This window comes from Leishmania major, chromosome 32 (genome assembly GCF_000002725.2).
Source record: "Leishmania major strain Friedlin complete genome, chromosome 32".
Classification (NCBI taxonomy): domain Eukaryota; phylum Euglenozoa; class Kinetoplastea; order Trypanosomatida; family Trypanosomatidae; genus Leishmania; species Leishmania major.
This window is the reverse complement of record NC_007273.2, coordinates 516,707-537,139: the sequence shown is the minus strand read 5'-3', so window position 1 is coordinate 537,139 and position 20,433 is coordinate 516,707. Positions and strand designations below refer to the sequence as shown.

The 20,433-nt window shown below is 59.3% G+C and overlaps 4 protein-coding genes across 4 annotated transcripts; all 4 read right to left on the bottom strand.

Annotated features, from left to right (window-relative positions):
* Positions 1-522: 522 nt before the first annotated feature.
* On the bottom strand, positions 523-2,895 carry LMJF_32_1370 (conserved hypothetical protein; the record flags this gene model as incomplete). Its single annotated transcript, XM_001685401.1, has 1 exon — positions 523-2,895. One exon carries the CDS (start codon positions 2,893-2,895, stop codon positions 523-525), a length of 2,373 nt encoding a protein of 790 aa, XP_001685453.1.
* A 3,349-nt stretch (positions 2,896-6,244) lies between these two features.
* Positions 6,245-8,323, bottom strand: LMJF_32_1360 (putative RNA guanylyltransferase; the record flags this gene model as incomplete). Its single annotated transcript, XM_001685400.1, has 1 exon — positions 6,245-8,323. One exon carries the CDS (start codon positions 8,321-8,323, stop codon positions 6,245-6,247), a length of 2,079 nt encoding a protein of 692 aa, XP_001685452.1.
* Positions 8,324-12,382: 4,059 nt separating this feature from the next.
* LMJF_32_1350 (conserved hypothetical protein) lies at positions 12,383-13,732 on the bottom strand (the record flags this gene model as incomplete). The annotated part of the gene is made up of 1 exon (XM_001685399.1): positions 12,383-13,732. The coding sequence occupies one exon, from the start codon at positions 13,730-13,732 to the stop codon at positions 12,383-12,385; it is 1,350 nt and encodes a 449-aa protein (XP_001685451.1).
* Positions 13,733-14,674: 942 nt separating this feature from the next.
* LMJF_32_1340 (cleavage and polyadenylation specificity factor-like protein) lies at positions 14,675-19,300 on the bottom strand (the record flags this gene model as incomplete). The annotated part of the gene is made up of 1 exon (XM_001685398.1): positions 14,675-19,300. The coding sequence occupies one exon, from the start codon at positions 19,298-19,300 to the stop codon at positions 14,675-14,677; it is 4,626 nt and encodes a 1,541-aa protein (XP_001685450.1).
* Positions 19,301-20,433: the final 1,133 nt, after the last annotated feature.

The window sequence follows — 20,433 nt, the reverse complement described above, 5'->3', positions numbered from 1 at the left end:
CATTCTGTCTCTCCGACTATCTATACAACGCCATAAACTCACACAATTGTTTTTCTACTTGTGCCCCCCCCCCTACACGTATGCGGGGTATTTGGGCACGACCCCCCCCGTCTTCCCACCCCACCCGCCGATGCACGCCCCCCACTACTGCCGAACCGCTTGCATGTGCTGTATGCGTATACCTCTCTCATCGCCTTCTAATGCGCCAACTTCCAAAAAAAAAGCTTGGCTACACGCACTTCACCCGCAACACCTGAGTGGGCCGGCTAGGAGAGAGGCGTTGCTATCCCTTTTCCTTCATTCGTTTGAGCATGTCCCATTTTCACGTTGGGTGCGAGAGGAAAGTAACGGTATTGCACCCCTCTCGCACACGAACTTTCCTTGCGCGGAGGCGAGCACACAAGTGAACTGCTGTGTGTGTGTGTGTGTGTGTGGTGGGAGTTGGGGGGGGGAGGGGGAGAGTGGCGACGAGAGACACGTCGGGTTTGTGGCGGAAGCAATGGGAGCTGTGTCTCACTCTCTCTACACGGTCGGCCGCACTGACGCGATGGTGGAGCAGGCGTCCAGGAAGGACTCCGTCGACCACTGCGGCGGATCAGCGAACGCCCACATGTAAAATTGAGTGATGGGTGTCATTTCCCACTTGCAGCGGCGGCAAAATGTCAGCACCGCACTCTTCTCGCGCGACTTGCCTTTGGTGGCCGTCTTCTCCATCACACACTCGACGATGTTGCCGTCGTTGATCATGTGTGTGTCAACGTTCGCGTCACTAATCATGACCGGGAGGTTGCTGGCGCCGGTGGTGCGGCTTGTCGCTAACACCTCGTCCTCGTACTCGCGCACGTAGCCGTCGAAGCTCCACATGCCGTCGGTCATGCTACCGGCCCAAATGCGCAGCCGCACCGTCTTCTTGATTTCCGACGGGTACACAAAGTTGCGCACGTCGTAGCGGCCGTACTCGATCCCGTCAGGGTTGACAAAAATCGCACCGCGGCTGACGTCCTTGTACGCTTCTAGGCATGTCTTGATGTCGCAGACAGGGTAGTGCTCCAGCAATCGCACCGAGCTGTTGCTTGGCAGCTTGCCGAATGAGTCGGACAACAGCTTCACACGATCGTGCAGCAGCATCTCCGAACCATGCTGCTTGCCGATGATCATCATGTCGGAGATGTAGATGACATCGTCCAGCATGGACGCCTCGACACAGAACAGCACCTGCGACGCTGGATCCTCCGCCCCTGATGCCTCCGCCTCGCTCTTGAGCTTCTTGAGGAGCTCCTGCATCACCGCTGGCACGTCGTTCAACTTGAACAGAAGATTGTAGGATGTTAGGTGGACGTAGACGCTCGTTTCATAACCAATCAGCGACAGCTTATCTCCCCAGATCCACGGTGTGACAAGGTAGTGCTGCAGCTTTGCAGCCGACTGCACAAACTGCACGTAGTCAAGCACGTAGTTCGGCTCCGAGTACGTGAATGTGTACGGCAGCGGACGCTTCACCACGCTACGCTCCGCCTCTAGAATCTGCTCCACCAGCTCCGCGTCGGTCACCATGGGGCAGCTGGGGATGAAGTACTCCTGCTCCAGCTTGATCGCTGCGTCGTTGTTTTTCAGCAGCGCCGACACCTCAGCTGCCGCCTTCTCCGCGAGCACTTCCAACTTTAAGTCCTCATCCACAACAATGACCCTATCGGGGTCGAGGCTCGAGGCAAACTCGAACGCTTCCGGGTGCATCGTCTTGGCGTTCGACTTCGCGAAGCTTACCCCACGCTCGACCAGCGACGCCAGCTCTGGCACGAGGGCCACAACCGCGTCGAGCTGCAGACCCGCCTTGACGAGGTAGTGCACCACGTAGTGAGCTTGGAACTTGTTGGTCGAGAAGGCATCATCGATGACCATCCCCTTCATTGCGGATTTCTTCTCCAGCGCCGCACGCAGTGGCGCCAGTCGTTCCAGCGGGCTTATATCCTCCTCTTCGGCTTCCTCGGCTTCCTCACCGCCTGGTGCTTGGGCGGCGGATTGCTGCAGTGACGACTTGAGACATACGTACTCGAATCCCTCCCTTTTCGCAATCGCCTGCGCAACGCTTGTCTTGCCTGTCTTCTTGTAACCGACCACCATCACGGCGCGGGGCGTGTTCTTCGTGATGTAAGACGGGGCTGCGGCTGCCGGAGGCACGGAAAGGGGCCGCGGCACTGGAGCTGGCGCTGCCATGGTTGGCGGCGGCTGAGCGCTGACGCTGCCCAGTCCCATGGTAGCCTGCGGATTCATGTTCGGATGCATGTTCGGCATTGGGTTCCGTTGGTTACTGTTGTACGGCATGCGACCGCCACCACCCATCATGTTGTTGCTCATGCTCATCGCGTTAGGCGGCATGTTGTGCATCCGAGGTTGCATCGGCATCTGCTGCTGTGGTGGCTGCTGTGGCTGCTGGTCATAGCCACCGTTCATGTCCATCCCGCCTACTTGCTGATACGGGGCAGGCATTCCGCAGTAGTTGCCGAGCATGCTGCCACCGCCTCCACCACCGCCGCCGCTGCCGCCCACCATGCCATTGAGGTTTTGGTACTGGCTATGTGGCATATTCGGTTGGCGATGGTTGCGACCCATGCGAGGACCCGACGGGTACCCTTGCTGTGGACCATTGCTCATGTAGCCACCGCCTTGCCCGTAGCCGCCGCCAGGATTGCCACCGCCAGGACCGTAGCCACCACCGCCGCCCTGGTGGTAGTTGCTGTTGTCGTAGATCATCCCTCCGCCGTAACGCTCGTTCTGCATCGTGCCGCCGCCGCCGCTGGGGCCACCGCCGTTGTTGTAGCCTTGCTTGTTGTGCGTCGTGTTCGGCTGGTAGTTGGATACCGGGAACGATGGCGCGTTGGGGTTCAGATTCGACATGATCGCTGAAGGGAAGAAACAGATGTGCGCTTATAAAAGGTGCACGGAGTTCGCGCTTGGATGTATATCAGTTGTTGGACTGCTCGGCGGTGCGTGTGGAAGACACCGGCGTCCCTGACCACTTCCCTGTGATAGCCGATGGACAGGCAGGAGAAGGGCAGGGTCAGAAGAAGACGGCGCTACGGAGAGACGGTGGAGATGACACGGTGCGAGGGATCGTGGACTAGACGTGCGGCGCGGTGCAGAAGGGGGAGAGCGCCGCTCGGACTTGGGGAACAAAAAGGGGCAGAAATGAGACAGCCGAGAGCGTCCACAACGCACACACACACACACACACAGGCCCCAGCGCCGACACGTTCGCGGCACAACAACAACAAAAGCACGAAGGGCGACCGAAACAGACGAAAAGGAGAGAAGACGGGAGGACAGAGCACCAAGCACGACGGCGGCCGCACACACCCACACACAAGGACGCGCAACGAACAGCCGCAAGGATACTGTGGCCACAGATAGAGAGACGGAGAGAGGCAGACCTGATGCGGTGTAGTACTAGAGGGAAGCGTATGGAAGCGGAAGGGGATAAGGAGAGTGCAGAGAAGAAGAAGCGACAGAGAACGAAAGCCAAGAAACACACGTTTGTCTTTTGTGGTTCTATCCCCGCGTAAGTAATGCGTGTGAGTGGCAGCGCCAGAAGAAGAAAAAAAGGGGGGGGCCTTCGCTCACAGGCGGTCACGTGCACACATATAACACATACACACCGATGGACAGACAGGCAGGCAGGCAGGAACAGACGCCCACGCACATACATACACACACACACAAGCCCCGGCTCACACAACCGTTACAGCCTATGATCTATGCTGAAATGACGGCAGAATCGCCCAGCCTGGGGAGGGGGAGAGTCAGGGTGACAGAGAGAGTGAGAACTAGATCTCCAGCGAAGCCCAGCGCCGTGTCACGATGCCGTCAAGGGGGTGGACGTCTGCTCGTTCCCTTGGAATCGTGAACAGGTCTGAAAGAAAACCAAGGAGGGAGGGACAACAACAGCAGCAATCACGGAAATGGAAATTTGGTCAACCCAGCGCAAACCAGCACGATCGAAGAAAGAAAGGAAAAAGAGCGAGCACTTCGGCTGTGCACACACACACACACACGCGCACAAGCAGAGCCTAAACGAACAACAAAAAAGCCCCCGCACGATGTGGTATACAATCCCTACCGCAGAGCCCGCGGGATTCACCACGATGATGACAATGAAGACACCCCGAAAGGACTCCGGTAGAGAACCACGATCAGAAACAAAAAAATTTAGATAAGGCCAAGTATCCGCAGCGCGCGGCGATCGTTCCTTTTTCTATTCGTTTCTTTGCTGGTCTTGTGAACGTGTATGCGTGTGTGCCACTTCCGTGCGTCTGCGCGATCGACAACGGCAGTTCGACGAGAACCACCTAACAGAAGACGTAGAGGTCGGAAAGAGAGAACAGAAGACTGGAAAGATGAGACAACGAACGCCCCCGCTCTTGACACGTACTCACTCGTTCTCTTGCGATGTCACCAGCAACTCCTTGAACGGATGTGTTTGCAGCCCTTCTTTTTTTTTTCCTCGGTGCGAGGAAGTATGGAGGGAGGGAGGGAGGGAGGGGTGGGTGTGTGAGCGAAGAGCAGAGGATGATGCACCACCGCGTTTGTGAGTATGTGCGTTCGCGCGAGACGCTTTTTTTTTCGTGTGTTCTCTCTTGTCGCTTCGTGGAAGGAGCGCTTTGGGGGGGGGGGAAAACCAACAACAACAACAACAACAACAAAAAGAAACCTGCTGTGGAGGGGTTCCGGTGGGCGGGAGGAGACGCGTGCGAGGCGTATTATGGCATAGGTACCAAAGGACCGAGATGCGACAGACAAGCAGGTCAGGGGAAGAGGAGGGAGGGGAGGGGGGCAGAGGGAAGGTAGCGTATACCGCCTAAATATCTCACAAAAGGCACATGAGTTCTTCATTGCTCTGGCGTGATTTCACACACAGAGCGACACCCCTGTTTTCTTGTCCGCAAGGAAGCCTCTCCGCTCCGTCTCCAGAGGCGCTCGAGACGTGAAACTACCGCATTGTTGTGCTCGCCGCCGTAGCCCTCTTTTTTTTTTGAACTGGCGCACGCTGCGCCACCGTGTATCCCCCTTGCAGCGGTGCAACGACGAGAATGGCAGAGATAAAGAGAGGGGTGCACAGCTTCTCCAGCTCGCCGTTGGGTATACCCCTCAGGCCTACTACATGCCCTCTCTACGCAGGTGCAATTGTCGTCAAGATTTTTCGCTTCTAGCTTGGTGCTACAGTTGATGCTACATGAAGCGAAAGTGAGGAAGCGAAGACAAGGAGAGAGAGAGCGCGTTGACAACCTCACACGAGGGCGAGTGGGCGAGAGAGGGGCACACTGCATGTAGCGCGCACACACGCTCCACATATATGTACATCGCTACCGCTCTCTGTTCATCACGGACGCGTCAGAAGAGGCCACCGAGGAGATTTAGGATAACGAAGACGGGAGGTAGAGTGACCAAGAAACGACCTGCTAACAAAGTAACAGCTCCAGGTGGCGATCTTCGCCTTATTCTAGTTACTGAACCGCCCACTTCTCCAACCACACGCATTCGACGTTTTCAGCAGTCGAAGCAGCGCATGCTTTTCTCTGCAACTCTTGCCTCACTCTTGCCATTCACAGCTGGTCCCTCTGCTTCTTCCTCGCTTTCGCACCTGTCCCTTTCACACATTATCACGTACAGGTCCGCACGAGCAACTAGTGCACGGCTGCACATCCCACACAGACACATACCACGGCGTATTTAAGACGGGCACCAGCAACGCGCAGTGCACAACACGAGAGAGACCGTTAGACATACACACAGAAAACAAAAAAAAAAAACAGACCACGAACAGAATGCGTGGCACACAAACACACGACATCCTTGACAAGGAGGCCGCAAAGGAAAACCATTACGAGTCTGGATGAACCGTCAACCACCACCACCACAGCAAACACACACACTCAACCTCCGGGCAAATTAACCAAGACAATGAACACCCGAGCTTCCGTAAGCCTCACCACCATAGAAAAAGGATGCTTCGTCGCCGGAGAATAGCCGCCTCAGACGCGCAAGTCGATTTCTTGGGAAAGAGCGGGCTGGGTGTGTCTCAGTCCACTCAATCCCCGCTAAAGGGGGGAAAACGAGAACCTGTTCAAGCGAGAAATGCAGTAGCCACAACATGCTCAGGACAGTGTGGTAAGTCAAGGTCGCCGACCCCCCCCCACACACAAACACACATTTGTATTGTTCGCTCTCTACGTTTGTGCCGCGCGCGCTCCTAGGGCGAAGAGGCGTTGGGTCCACTGAAACGCAGCACCCTGCAGTGATCGAGCAGCTCCTGGTATGTTAGGTGCTTCAGCTTTACGATGCTCTCGACAACAGAAGTCTTGTTGGGGCGCGGCTTGTCGACACGCAGACGGTGGAACACCCACTGCGTCGCCGGCTGCCCGTTGGGACCCGCTCTTTCGACAACGTCAGCCAGTTCTAGTTCCACGACCACGCTGTTGCGCAGCTGGTAAGCGCGCATCTGCATCTCTGTGAAGACCCCAACGGCCCCTGGAAAGGGGACCTCCTGTTCATTCTCAGTTGTGAAGAGGTCGAAAACCGTGACACCGTCTTCGGTCTTCTCTCCGTTCATGAGTCTAAAGTCAGCCGTGCACAGCTGCAGCGGCTTCCACTTCAAGAGGAACTTGTCTAGCCCAAACTTGTAAATCGTGTTGCCCTGAAAGACAATCCCATCCACCGCGAACGGCGGATCCTCGAAGCAGGGCAGCAGCTTCGGCAGCTCGTTGATGGGGACGTAGTGTTTCAGCACAACAGCCGCGTAGGCTCCGGCCTCGCCGCTATTCTGTACCATCAACCGGAACCACTCCCGCAAGAGCTCGTAGCGCTCGAAGAACGGCGTGCGCTTCGCCTGCTTGCCGCCAAAGTACACGTAGTCGATAATGTGTAGCAGCGGTTGAGGCTGGTTCGACTCGCCGGCGGTGGTGCTCATCTCCGCATCGAGCATCCACTCAATCCCGTTCGCCTCTTCCTGCCTGTCGCCGACCATTTCGAACGCGTTCGAAAACATTAGCGGGTCGAAGAGAACGTTGAAGTCGTAGCAGGCAGTGAAGGCAAACGGAAAGCCCAGTACGCCGAAGTGCGAGTGCTTCACAACCAGATAGCGCTGCCCATCCACCTTCAACGTGACGTACATGGAGGACATCCGCTTGCACTCCTGCCGGTTTGCAAACGAGCCGGCGTCGACGTATCCGCCAATGCTAGAGAGCGGGGCGCTATCCGTGCGGCCAGACGTGTTGCCGATCGCTGTGTGCACCTCCTTGGTAAGCTGCTGGAAATCGCTGTGATCGTCCAAAAGGTGGAACTTGTCGTACCCGGCGACCGGCGTGGCAGGCGGGAGGCGAATGTTCCGGCTGCGCTTCGGGAAGAGGCCGTCAATGATGCTGTAAATACGGTCTCCGACCCGACGCGCTTCCAGCGCGTTGCAGTCAATGACGTGCAAGACACCAATCTTCTTGTACACGCGATCTGCTATTTCCGCTTGCGCCCGCTGCTCCACGTAGCGCCAATGGTCCGCTCCGGCCTTTTGATCGCCGCGGGACTGGGCGCGCCTCAAGCCCTCCTTGGGGTCCACTTGCAGCCAGAAGACAAGAGGGACCGGCAGCTGACACACGTTGAGCGCGGCTTGCAGATAGTAGGCATCCATCTCCCCTGTCGCGACGAAGCGGTCGAGAACGAGGCCGTTGTAGGAGCGGTCCTTTGCATCAGGACCGAAGTTGTCCTTCACGGCCTGCTCCACCTCCGCGAAGGGTTGCTTGCCTTCCTTGTACATATCCCCCGAGGAGAGGTGCAGCAAGTGGTAGCGCTCGGCAATGTTCTCAGCCTGCGTCGTCTTCCCGGACCCACGACAGCCAAAGATCATTACAATCAGCGGGTTGCTGTTCGTCGGAGCGGCCTTGCGGCCAAACTGCGGGGGTCGCCACCCGCTGAGCGCTGCTACGCTAGTGGCCGGGGCAGGGCGCGGTGCTGGCGTCGTCGTCGTCAGCGTCGAAGGCGCCGGTCCGCTCAGGGGTTTTGCCGTACTCGCAGGCTGCGGCGCTGGCGACACGTGCGGCTGCGGCGCCGTCAGCGGTGCTGGGCTGCCGCTCGAGCTGCCTGCGCTTGGAATGGGGGTCGCACCCTGGTTCGCTGCGGCAGTTGGCGGTGCACGCGGCAGGTGCGATACTGCACCGATATGGTTCGGTGGCAGCATTCCTCGGGTGGGTCCTGGATACGGTGATGCCGTGGTGGCTGTGACTGCGGCCGAATATGCTGCGCTGCCGCCTGCCGCGCCCACGCGGATGGCGCGTGCCATTGGGGCAGAAGCGATTCGAGGTGGTACCAGTGCTGAAACGGGAATGTTGCTTGTCGCTTGGCGTGGGCCGGGTGTGGTAGAGTCCGCCACAGATTGTTCTTGCTGCTGATGCTGTTGGTGCTGCTGAGATACAGTCTCGGAGCGCAGCTCAGGCAACGTGGGCGGTGATGGGCCACGTTGCTCTTGCGCGGCGATGCGGACTGGTGCACCGTTGCCCGCCTCACTGGCACTGAGACTGCTCGGGGATGCACCTCGACTCCCTTCGTTGGCCGCTGCCGCTGCCGCTGCCGCCGCTGCCGCTGCCGCTGCCGCCTGTCGCTCCTGGGCACTCCGGGGCAACACAGGTGCAACCTTTTGCGGAAACGACGGCTGCTGGTGTTGGTGTGAGTGCTGCTGCTGCTGTTGCGGAAGCGGGCGTTGCGAGGGAGGTGCTCCTTGGGCTGGGGAGTGCGGTTGTGGGGCGTTGCCGCCAGGAACGGAATGAGGGTAGGCACTATAAGATGAAAAATAGGGAGCGCCGCTCAGCTGCTGTCCACTGCGGTCCTGCGAACGTGGTATTGCCGGAGGAAGTGGCTGAGACAGCGGCGGCGGCTGCGGCGCGGTGTATCGAGCGCCGGCGTTCTGCAGCTGTTGCTGCTGCTGTTGCTGCAGCGACAGCGGGGACCCTGACGGGCTCGTTGATGGAGGACGGCGCATGGAGGAGGAAGACCACCCGAGAATTGGTGGCTGATCGCCGTCAAGCCGTTCCGAGGACCCGTCGGCCCCCATCCCACTGGAGAGGCTCGCAGCCGTGTTCACACGGCTCCCACCCTGTACGGCACCGACGGCCATCGAGGCAGCTGACGGCACAGCCGCGTTGGGGTTCATCATGGGTCGAGTGGGAAAGGCCTCTGCCGCCCCGCGCATCGGGGATGAAGACCGCCACATCATCGGCGGCCCCCCGCTGCCCCCTGTTGCCTGGCCGGGCAAGCCGGTGGGGGACTTTTTGGCGCCTGCCGCAGCGATACTGTTTGGCGTCTCGTAGCTTTCGGCCGACGGTGCCGGCGCGGTGGCCACCGGCTTGCTAGTTCGCTTAAAACCAGAGAGGAGCGGGACATCGTCGTTACTGACTGGGCCGGCCCCGGCGAGGCTGCGCAGCTGCGGGTTGAACTGCGGGGTGGGGTGGTACACCGGTGGCACAAACTGCTCCGGGTCGCTGCACAGAAAGGACGGGATAAACGGCTTTGCCGTTGGGTCAAACGATGGAGCGTTGGGGTTGAGGCTCATCCTGGCACCCTCACAGCAGAGAAGGCAAAGGACAAGCACCACACAAGCAAACAAACAAAAGGGAGAGCGAAAACAGCGAATGGCTGTACAGGGCGGGCGAGAAATCGGACGAGTAACAACAACGACGGAAGAAAAGAGACGAAACGTGAGGAGAAGCGGATTCAAAGCGAAATGGTCGTGGTCGTTATGAGTGAGGTTGTGATGGGGGTGGGGGAGGGGGAAGAGTCAAGGAAACGAAAACAAAAAGAAAAACAAACGGAGTACAGAGAGACAACGAAGGAGGGCTCGCGAGAACGCTGTGGTCACCGAAGGAGGGGAGAGTGCAAAACTGAAGAGGCAGCGTCCGTCTTCTTCTGCCGGTGCGTCTGGATTCACGTAGGTACACTTGCGACGTTTGTCGAGCAACCAGGGACGCCACACGGCGTTTGTGTGCAGGTTATGATGTAGAGAAAGCGAGTTTGCGGGGACGGGCTGAGCCGGTGGGCGAGTGTTGGTGTGAGTGCGCGCGGTGAGCTCAAATGAACAGGTTATGTTCCCGCCCAACGATCAAGCACACACACACACACGCACGCACACGGACACAATCACCCCCGCCGCCAAAGAAGAGTACCGCACACCAAAAGAAGAGGGGAAAAAGTAACAAGAATTCTCTTTCCGGCTCCTCCTCACGAGCTGGGAGCGAGGAGGCGCTGCGGTGTGTCGAGATGGTGCGAGAAGACCTTGATGGACAGCCCTTGGACGCAAAACGAAAAAGAAGAGCAAGAGGAGCCGCTGCACAATGAGTGAAGGAGAGGAGGGGGCAGGGGAGAAGGCTACGCCCAGGAAAAAAAACACCAGGGCCCCGGGAAGAAGGGTGAGGGAAGGCAGCGGTGGTAGTGTGAGTCGTTTTGCTCCAGCGTTTCCACTCGTGTTCCACGTTTGGCGGGTTTCGTGTGTGCGCAGTACGACGAGGTCTGACAACGGCGAGAGCTCCCTCGATGAGCTCCTGACGGCACTTTTATTCAACGCACTGCCCCGAATCTGTGTCACACACGGATGAGGTCGATACCACGGAAGACACACTTCCTTTCTCACACCGACAGTGCCCCACCCACAACAATTCTGCAAGTCTGGCGTGTATGTCCGACGTGCATGCACAAATGGAGAGTTCCAGTAGCAGACACTAGCTGACAAACCCACTCTTTTTCGGCGGTCACAACCACAAACGGCAGCGAGACGCGACTGAGAGATGGACGTGTCAAGTGTGACAGGGTTAGCACCCAAGCAGCGCGTTAGGCTTAGACGCGGCAGAGGATCGTAGGTGTGGAGGCGGGAGGCGGGAGTGAGGGGTAGCGTCAGAGGCAGAAAGATAAACAACAGTAGAATAATGAGCGCGCCGGCGCACCAGAGCTTCTTCGTGCTTCAGTTTGTGGTAACAGCAACGGATAAATAAAGGCACACACACACACACACACGAAAGAAAACGAAAAGAAGACGGAGACGTGACGAATGAAAACAAGAGAAGAAAAAAAAAACAGCAAGAAAAGAGAACGCCGATGAGAGGCGAGGATGCGCAGATCGCTGTGTCCGCCACGCACGCACAAACGTATGCCGCGCTGTACCGTTCTTGCTTCGTTGGTCGGTGTGTTGTCTGTGGAAATATCTCCTGAAGCGTGTGTCCGTGTGAGTTTGGGGCAACGTGGATCGCCTCCTCCGCTACCACAGAGCAGCGAGGGCTCCTTTTGAAACAAAAAAAGTGTATGTCTATCTGTTTATGATCAACCTTACCTACCCCGCTAAATTTCTCTCATTCGCAGACGACGTCCTCCGCTTCGGTGTCGATGGTGAGCAAACGCGTCACCTTCGCACGCACGTGGACGCGCGCTTGCTCTCACTACCTTGTACCACCGCCGCACAGCGTGCTCCGTGCTGTATGCGACGTACAGAGAGCAGAAATGGGCACCAGTGGAAGAAAAAGGAGGGTGAGAGAGAGAGAGAGAGAGACAACTTACGTGCACTCGCGAAGATTGCACGGGCACTCGAACGCACTCTCACAACGACCTGTGACCAATATGCACCCACGGAGAGAGAAACCAACGGAACAACAACAATAAGATACTGAGGGCAGTACGCCGCTGTGGTAGTGCAGTGAGAAACACGTGGCAACGCATCGGTAAGCCGGTTCATCACGGTAGAACCCGTGTTGTGTGTGTGTGTGTGTGTGTGTGTGTGGCAGCGTTGTGGGGAGAACGCGATGGTGAGTCGTATACATATACATATATATATATATATATATATGCGTGTGTGTGCATACATGTATTGGAGCAGGAAGAGGCGTAGCAGTGCTCCAAAGCAAGCAAAATGGAGCGAAGAGGAGAAATGAGTGCGCTGGGGCATGCATGTGAGAGGGAAAAACCTTCAGCGTGAGAAAGTCCAGGCCTAACAGATAGAGCGGACAGCGGCTGCGGGTGCGATAGCTCTGTACGAGAGCTGAGGAGCAAACCTACACACCCGTTTCTTTCACTGTGCGTATGTGTGCCGGCATTCGGCCCTCTTTGCGGGGTTGCCACTCCGCACTTTGGCACCATGCATGATGCGACGAGGCAGGAGGCAGTGAGCGACAAGGAAGACACAAGTCTGAGACAGGTACACGTGTTGCGAGAAAGGGCATCACATGGCGCAAACCACGGAAAACCATCGGCGTCCACGAACTCTCTCATAGGCACATATACACGCACCCGACACAAGAGCCACGCTTAGTCGAAAGAAGCAAGCACACAGAGTGGACCATGTCAACCGACGTGGAGGGCAACGTTACTCCTTCAGGATATTCTTGAACTCACCTGCAAGGCCCTCTGTGTACGAGTACTGCTTCGGTGTCCGCCAGTCCTCACCGTAGTTCTCGACGAGATAGCGCTCTGGGGGTACTAAAAAACCCCTGCCCACAGACGCCGTCTTGGCACAAAATGGAAGTTCCTCTAGCTCTGTGGCGAAGGGCTTGTGCCGATAGCGATACATGCGGTGTTTGCGCGCGCCAGCTGCCTCGTAAAAAGAGGCGGCCCACACAAAAGGGCCCGTCTCGCGCACTAGCGCATCGTCGCTGGCGTCACCGTCTCCGCCGCAGGCGGTGGTGCACAGAGGTGGGTAGTAGAGATTGATGTCGATACGAGCGCTGGTGGCCAGGTGCAGCGCGCGCAGCTCCAATCCTTTTTCAACAGCGCCGCAAATGTCGAAGACGACGAACGCGCGCGTTGATGCCAGCGCGTGCAGGAGTCGGTACACACGCATCTGCACATAGCTCAAGCCGGCCGGGGCGGTAGAGGGAAAAGAGAGGTCGGGCACTGGCCAATCATCGCCCTCCGTTACAGGCACCGCGATATCGGCGTAGAGGATACCAAGGTCAATGTCTTCATCATACGGGATGAAGCAGCCGTCACGCCGCGCACCCAGGGCCGTGCCACAGGCGAGGAAGAAACGAATCTTTTGCGCAGTCAGAACCTCCTGCACCGCCAGCAGCGCTTCTTGAAAGGCCAGTTGCTTGGTGACAACGGCAGCATTGTCGGGGAAGCGCCGCCGCACGTTTGCCTCGAAGGCGTTCGCAGCGCGGACGCCGTCGGCCTTCTCGCCCACGTGCGCCGCAGTCGCCTTCCGCTCCTTTGATGTCATAGCTGCCGCCATACAAGGGACCGCCAAGCACTGTGGGATGCGAATACCACCCCACTGCCTGTCTTCTGCTGCCGCTGCCGCAGAGGTAGCCGGCGCAGCGAAAGCGGACGTCGGCGACGCACCAGATGATACGACAGGCTGGGCGCATTGAGCGTCCACCCAATCTACCAGACGGGTGAAGAGGGCTTCTTGTGCCGTGGCATCTTCGCATCGCAAGAACGCCCTGTATGCAGTGTCGAGGTCGACACTGCTGTCGAGCTCTTCTGGCTTTTCCTCCGAAAGAGGGGTCTCCACACCAGACACACCCACGTTTCGCTCTCGTTCCGAGAATCGGTGCAACCATTCCAGGAGCGCATCACGCCGTAGCTCAAACACTGAGGAAGGCGCGTTGCCATGAAGCCAAGAGGCGTCTTGGCGGGTCGAGGCCTGCGGTGTTTGGGACCCTGAAGCCGACGACGCAACTCTGTGCCCCGGGACAATGGTGCAACTCGAGGTCATAGACCCAGCATACGTTGCGTCCTTGAGCGCCGACGTTGCAGCACCGCATATGCGGCAGTCTTCCCGGTGTAAGTGTGGCCGGAAGGCGGCTTCAGCGGCCTTTTTCCACGTGCGACTGCAGCGCTGCATCGACCGCCCAGGATGACTCGTGCCGGTATGGTAGTAAGGCCGCCGAGTGTGCTTAGCCGCCGCATAGAACTCGTGCACCAGCCCGAACGCCCTGTCATTCACCTGTCTTCAGTGATGTGGAGAGAGCAGACGGGAACGGGAGACGGAGGCGGCGGCGGAGGAGGGTGCTTTTCGTTCGAGGGTGCATCGAGGCGCCGTCACAAAGGTGTAAGGGCAAACGGACGGCGAGACGAAGGAGAAGATGAAGGTAAGAGAAAGAGAAAGACGCACACCGACAGAAAGACAGACAGACACACACACACATACACACACACACACACACACACAGCGAGAGCAGACGAGCAATGCACCAAAATACAAGAAGGCTTCCTTCCTTCATGACGAGTGGGGTGCACGGCGGGAGAAGATGATTGCAGACGACGACTGCAGTCCCTTGTCGGTTTTCCGATGAACACCCGCCGTCGGATCCGCCACCTTCTCGAGGCACTGCGCCCTTTGTCGAGAGAGCACGACAACGCCTCCTTTTGAGTATCATCCACGACAACGCGCGAGCACCACCGCGCACACGTGTGCCGTTCGCTTTCTTCTGAGTTGCCATGGATTGGTCCTCTTGCCAGATGGGCTTCTCCTCTGCCATTCACGCTCGGGGACCAACACCACCGCACACCTCCCTAACACCGATTTGTGGTGACAGTTAACAAGAACATAAAAAACTAACGGCTCATTACACACACTCTCTCACACACACACACACACATACAACATTGTACGCTAGCACCACTCACCCAGCGCCCTTCTCCTGCGTTCGTTTCCTCAAATATGCCCGAGCTCCGCCGAGACGGTGGCACCGACGTTCATGACGCGCTCTAGCTGAGTTTGGGCTGCTGAAGCAACCAGCTTGCGCGTGCGCAGGTCTTGGCGGTACAGTTGTTCCAACAGGGGGAAATGCAGCATCCACTCTTCACCTTTGAGGGAGCGCAGCGGATCGTCCTGCGGAAAGCCAAGGAACATGCGCGGCGGCAGGCCGCCAGCGTGCGCCACCTCACTCTGCAAGCGGCGCACTACCCATTGTCCAGTTCGACTCGTCTGATCCCCGAGCGGCACCAGGTAGCCGATCTCACCCATGTTGGTGACGTAGATAGCGACGCTGCTGGAGCGCGCCGAGGCGGCACGGAGCCGCATCATCTTGAGTAGCACGCCGCCCGCCAGTCGGTACTCGCCAGTGACAGTCAGAAGCGACTCCAGTACCTTGGGCGGCTTGCCGTGCTCCTCCAGTACGCGCGGCTTGTAGCTCATGCACATGAGATTGCGCGCGTCGTCCGTGACGAGGAGGCCGAAGCGGGTGTCGTGGTACAGCATGTCATTCGAAACGACCGAGATGGCGCTCGTGTCCCGCCCAAGGATCGTGATGGTGTGGATTTCTTCGCTGTAGCGGGCGAAGAGGACGGAGTTGAACAAGTCCCCGATGACGAGGTACTCGCGAAATGCTTGCAAGCACGTTACGTAGGCCCCGGCGTACAAGATCGCCATCGTCTCCATGGTGCTCTTGTTCGCGTCGTAGCGGTACACACGCACGGTGCCGCCCACGGCAACCGCGACGCAATCCTCGCCCACCCTCGTGATGGCGGTGACGGGGCCCTCCATTGGCTCCTCGTGTAAGGTGCGCAGCTGCTGCATCCCTTGGCCACTCTGCTGCGACGTCGTCAGCAGCAAGATGCGTCCGCGGGTCGTGACATCCTCGCCCAGCGGGTACGCCGTTGCCAGTGCACACACCGGCGCCGTGGTGGACCGGTTCGCCGCGTCCATTGTTGTGTCACGGGTCACTTGCATCAGCGTCGCGGAGAGCACCTTCTCATTCCCGTCCAGCACAAGGCGACCCATGCACTGCCAATTCAGCGTCGAGAAGAACTGCACCTCATAGCGCTCATTCGTTGGCACGGGTGAGCCGGAAGTGGCGGACAGGGGCGGTAGCGAGACGGGCTCTATCACGTGCGGCACGCGATTACCCTCCTCGTCTTCGACCATGCGCAGCTGCACGTCAAACGGCGCCCTCTTCGGGGAAAACGGCTGCGGTCGCGACGCCACGACAAAGCACCCGTGCGCTGCGGGGGAGTAGATGACCTGGTGGGGCGTGCACCCAAGCCGCACCCGCTCAAGCCACCACCCGCTGCAGCCAAGCAGCTCGCCGAAGGGTTGCATGGTCGCAAAGTGCACGAAGCCCTCGCCGCAGTAGACGAAGCCGCCATGCACATGCCGCGAGTGGAACGGCGCGAAGCCGCGCACCGCGTTCGTGGCGTGATGCCGGGTGCAGACAAGCTGATTTGTGGCAGCATGGTACACGAGGAACACCGGCGTCTGGCCGCAGACGTAGATGCCCTTGTACCTGTCCTGGAGGCCACGGAATGGCACCAGCCGTTCGCTGCAGTGGCGCATTTGCTGCGTGACACTCGCCAGGTGCGCCCGCTCTTCCTGCAGCCGCTTCTTGCGGGCCTTGATCGACTCCATCACATCCACCTCCGGCGCGACGTCAAGGATGTGGTAAATCACCTTCACGCACCTCCGTGGACCGTTGGCATCAGCAGGGACAACCCGGTACGTCACTAGCTCCCCGGATGACAGAATCATCACGAGAGTCGCCTCCGTCGGCGCAGCTGACACGGCGGGGTCTTCGTGCTGATCAAAGACGGCGAGATGCGTGACACTCGGCAGCGGCTCTGCATTCAGCCGCTCACGCAGCTTCACCACCGGTGTCTCGACCCCCTCCATCGCAAAGGGCGGCATGAGAGCAAAGTTCGGGAAAATGGACGCCTGCTGCACCGCTTGCGGCGACGGCAGCGTGTACAAAACGAGGTCCATGTTTTGCACAACCACCAGCGTGTGCTGACATTGCTGTGGGTGCCTCGCTGCCGACCCCCACCACGCGACGGCCGTCACCCTCTCTAGGAGCAGGGTCGCCGTGGACATCGTCTTGGCATCTACCAGGCGGAACGAAAGCAGCTGTCCATCTGTGAAGCGGACAAGGGCACAGCGCATTTCCGCGACCAACAGGGCAGATAGGGCCACGTTCGCCGCGGCGCCCTGGCTGCTGGCTCGCTGTATCGCCGGTAACGTGAGGAACTCGGTGCTTGACAGCCGGCGCTTGCCGTCGGCGGACAGAAGTCGCAGCTCCGTCTCCGTTACCTGCAGCAGCCCTGGCATCCAGTCCAGATGCACAGCGTACACGGTGCGTGCCGCCATACTAAGAGCAGCCCCGCGAACCTGCTGCACCGAGTCGCTGCGCACCGCAAACAGAATGGAAAAGTTCGAGCCGCTGATGAGCAGGTGTGGGTGCGGCGCTGCGCCGGCGCCGACCGTCGACGCGGGGGGCGCATCTCCCCTCCCTCCTTCGTTGCCGCGGTCTCGCGGTCGCTTGCGCGCATCGGCGTTGGTGGGCTCCAAAAAGAAGACGGAGATGGCGTTCAGCTCCTCCTGCCGCACCACACGGCTCCGGATTGATCGCCGCAAGATGGAGAGACTTCCCGCCAAACCGCTGCCGGAGCACAGAGCAATGTCCATCACCGCCTTTCGCTGCGCTGCCGTCATGGTCGGCAACGCTTCGAGCTCCACGCTGCGGAAGAGGTCTGCGTAGGGGGAGGCCTCAATGGACGCATCCAGTGTGTCCTCCTGCGTCCCCGCGGAGGTGGTGGTGGTGTCCACAATGTCGACGTCCCGCACGGGTCCGATGCCGAGAAACTTCTGCACCACCTTGCACGGGTCGTGCGGGGTACTGGCAATGAAACGAGAGTCACCGTTCAGGGCACCGAGAAAGAACCGTGTGGCGTCGATGGACGCGTACGAGGAGCCGAAGCAGCCGGTCATGACAATTTCCGCACTGATGCTACCCACCGTGTAGCCGTGGCTCTGCAAGTGCACGTCCACGACGGTCCCCTCTTCCTCTGTTACGACCAGCAGCCGCTGGCTGTGACCATCTCCAGTTGCAGCAGCACCAGCAGCCACCACCGGCGCTCTCTGCGTCGTTGCCGGCTGCGAGACGAGCACAGACGTGGCGTTCGCAAAGTTCAGGTTCACCTTCACAAGGTCGGTAGACAATGCCTGAGACGCGCTACGCCACTGCACCGCCTCCAAACTCACCGCTGAAGACTTCAAACTGCGCGCCTGCTCCTCACCGGTGGCGTTCACGTACACACCGTAGCCGCTCTTTGTGCTAACGTGCACCATCATGTTGCGGCTCACGCAAAACACGGCAGACGGTAGATCCTGGAAGGCCGGAAGCGGTGTCATGCTCGTCACGTCGTACGGCAGTCCGTCCACCTCGCTGAGAGAGAGCATGTGCGGCGTCGCGGAGTTCGCCAGTGTCACTTTCATCCACTCGATCGAGCAGGTTAGCATATGCGACTCTACCGTCTTGCTGCGCCACTCCAGCAGCTTCACTCGGCCTGCCCACGTCGGCTGCTTCTCAAACAGAAACGCCAGCAAGGGCTCGCCAGCCGACTGGACGAACTGGACGTCGCGGATGTTGCGCAGCGCACTCTTCACATCTTGCAGACGCCAGTGCGTCACTGTGCCGACACGCAGCAACAACGAGGTGCCACCGCCCTGTGTCACCTTCTGCGACGACGCCGTTCCAGGCGCTGCAGAGGCTGCTCCGAACGCCACAGCGCTATTGTCCTCTGTCATTGTTGTTTCAGAAACGGACTGCTCGCTCTTCGCGGCCTCCAGCTGGTTGCGCGCGTTTGGCGCTTCGTCGTCGTCGTCGTCATCCTCGTCTCCCCAAGCATTGAGTGCCACTGTTGGCTTCGGGGCTGCTGCCGTCACCGCACCAGAGGTCTTCGTCACAGCAGCCTCCTCGTTGCCCGCGAAGGCAGCGGAGTGCATGTCCGAGTTCCAAGCATTCGCGGCAGCATTTTCCTCCTGCACCTGAGCCATCGCCTGCTGATCTATCATCTCCACGACCGGGAAGAAGAAGAGGTCGCTCCGTTTGGCTAGCACGGCAACGTACATCCCTGTCTCGTCCACCCGCAGCATCGCGCTGAGCGGGCACCGGTCGAGGCACAGCTGACGGTCATCCAACTGCACGAGAGCCACCGTGTCGAACTGAACTGTGACCGGGTTGTATTGCAGGAAGGATACGTGGAAGTCACCGAAAAGAAGTACTAAGACGTCCGAGGTAGTCCGGAGGGGGCGGCATACTGCGGACCCCAGCGGCGGCGCGTGCAGAGAAACCTCCGCCACCTGACCGAGCTGCTCCTCTGGCGGCAGTCCTGCAGCAGTGCAGGCATGAGGCGTGCGCTTTACGCGATACAAGGTGAGGTGATTCTGTCGAATGGCCACCACCTCTTTCTCCTTCTGCGCCGCAAACGAGTCGGGGAGAAAATAACCAGAAACGGTGTGCGTCACCACCGAGGCCGGCAACAACGGCGCCACAGCCGTGTGGAGCATTATGGCTATGCGGTCGGGGTGAGCAGCAGCTGTGCCTTAAACCCGGCAGCGGTTGTTGTTCAGAAGAGTTGGGAGGCGTGCACGCCGACCACGACGGCGGAGGAATGGACAGATGCGTTGGCGAGCTACCGTGGAGTAGCAAAATCTACAGGTGAGAGCTCCGCGACGCCACGGAGCAGTCCTGCAGCCCTGTCGGCAAAGCCGTCCCTCTATTTTGGTGTTCGCGTGCTGCACCCGGACACCGACAATGCTCCGCCGGCGCTACAATCTGCGCGGACGCCCAGCACGAACAGGAAAGAGCGGAGTTGGAGAAGACAGGCCAAAAAGAGAAATGAGAAGAGTCGGCAGCGAAGAGTAGACTTGGGAATCGCGGAAGCCTGACATGCAAGGCATGATGCTGTCCAGCAGGGCTTCCCCGACGGTTTAGTTGGGCGGCTTGAGCGGGGCAGTCACAGTCCACGCCGCATGAGACCAGCTGCATGCTGCTCCCTGTTCACAGGAGGGCAAAGCGCCAACCAAAGCGGGTCGCTTCCGCACGATTTTCGCCCTTCACCTGTTCTCGGGCTCGCAGAGCGTGCGCACCAGCGAGTCTCTTACACCTCCACTTGTTTTGCCGCCGTTCTTGCGCCGGCAAGCACGCACCCGACGCGGTACCGTGCGACAAGAGCGACCAGTGGCTAACACACGGCATGAAGAGGGTCGCGCCATTTCATTTTTTCTTTCTCTTCACCGTGGCCGTTTTCTGCGACAGAGCACGGGTTACACTTCACTCGACACCCGGCCTGCCGCAGGCCCCCTCCTGCCCAGCGCGTCCTGCGAAGCAGCGGCAGGCACACGTGCGGCAGCCATGCACCGACCCAGCCATCCGAGGCAGGGACTCTCCCTCCAACTATACCCCCAGAGGCCCGCTCCGCAGGGCCCCTCACAGCCGCGCCCGTCATGCCCCCCCCCCCGTCGCCACCCCGGGCGCATCCCCCTCCCTTCCCCCATCGAGGGTGGCACTCAGCCTCCCCAACGACGCTAGTAAGCTATGCGAGGGCCGGGGCGCGTGGGTGGGATACGTCCGAGTCACGCTGGCACGCCGCCTAAACTCGCATGGATGGCGCCGCCGTGCCGGCACGGTCGCGGGTCGC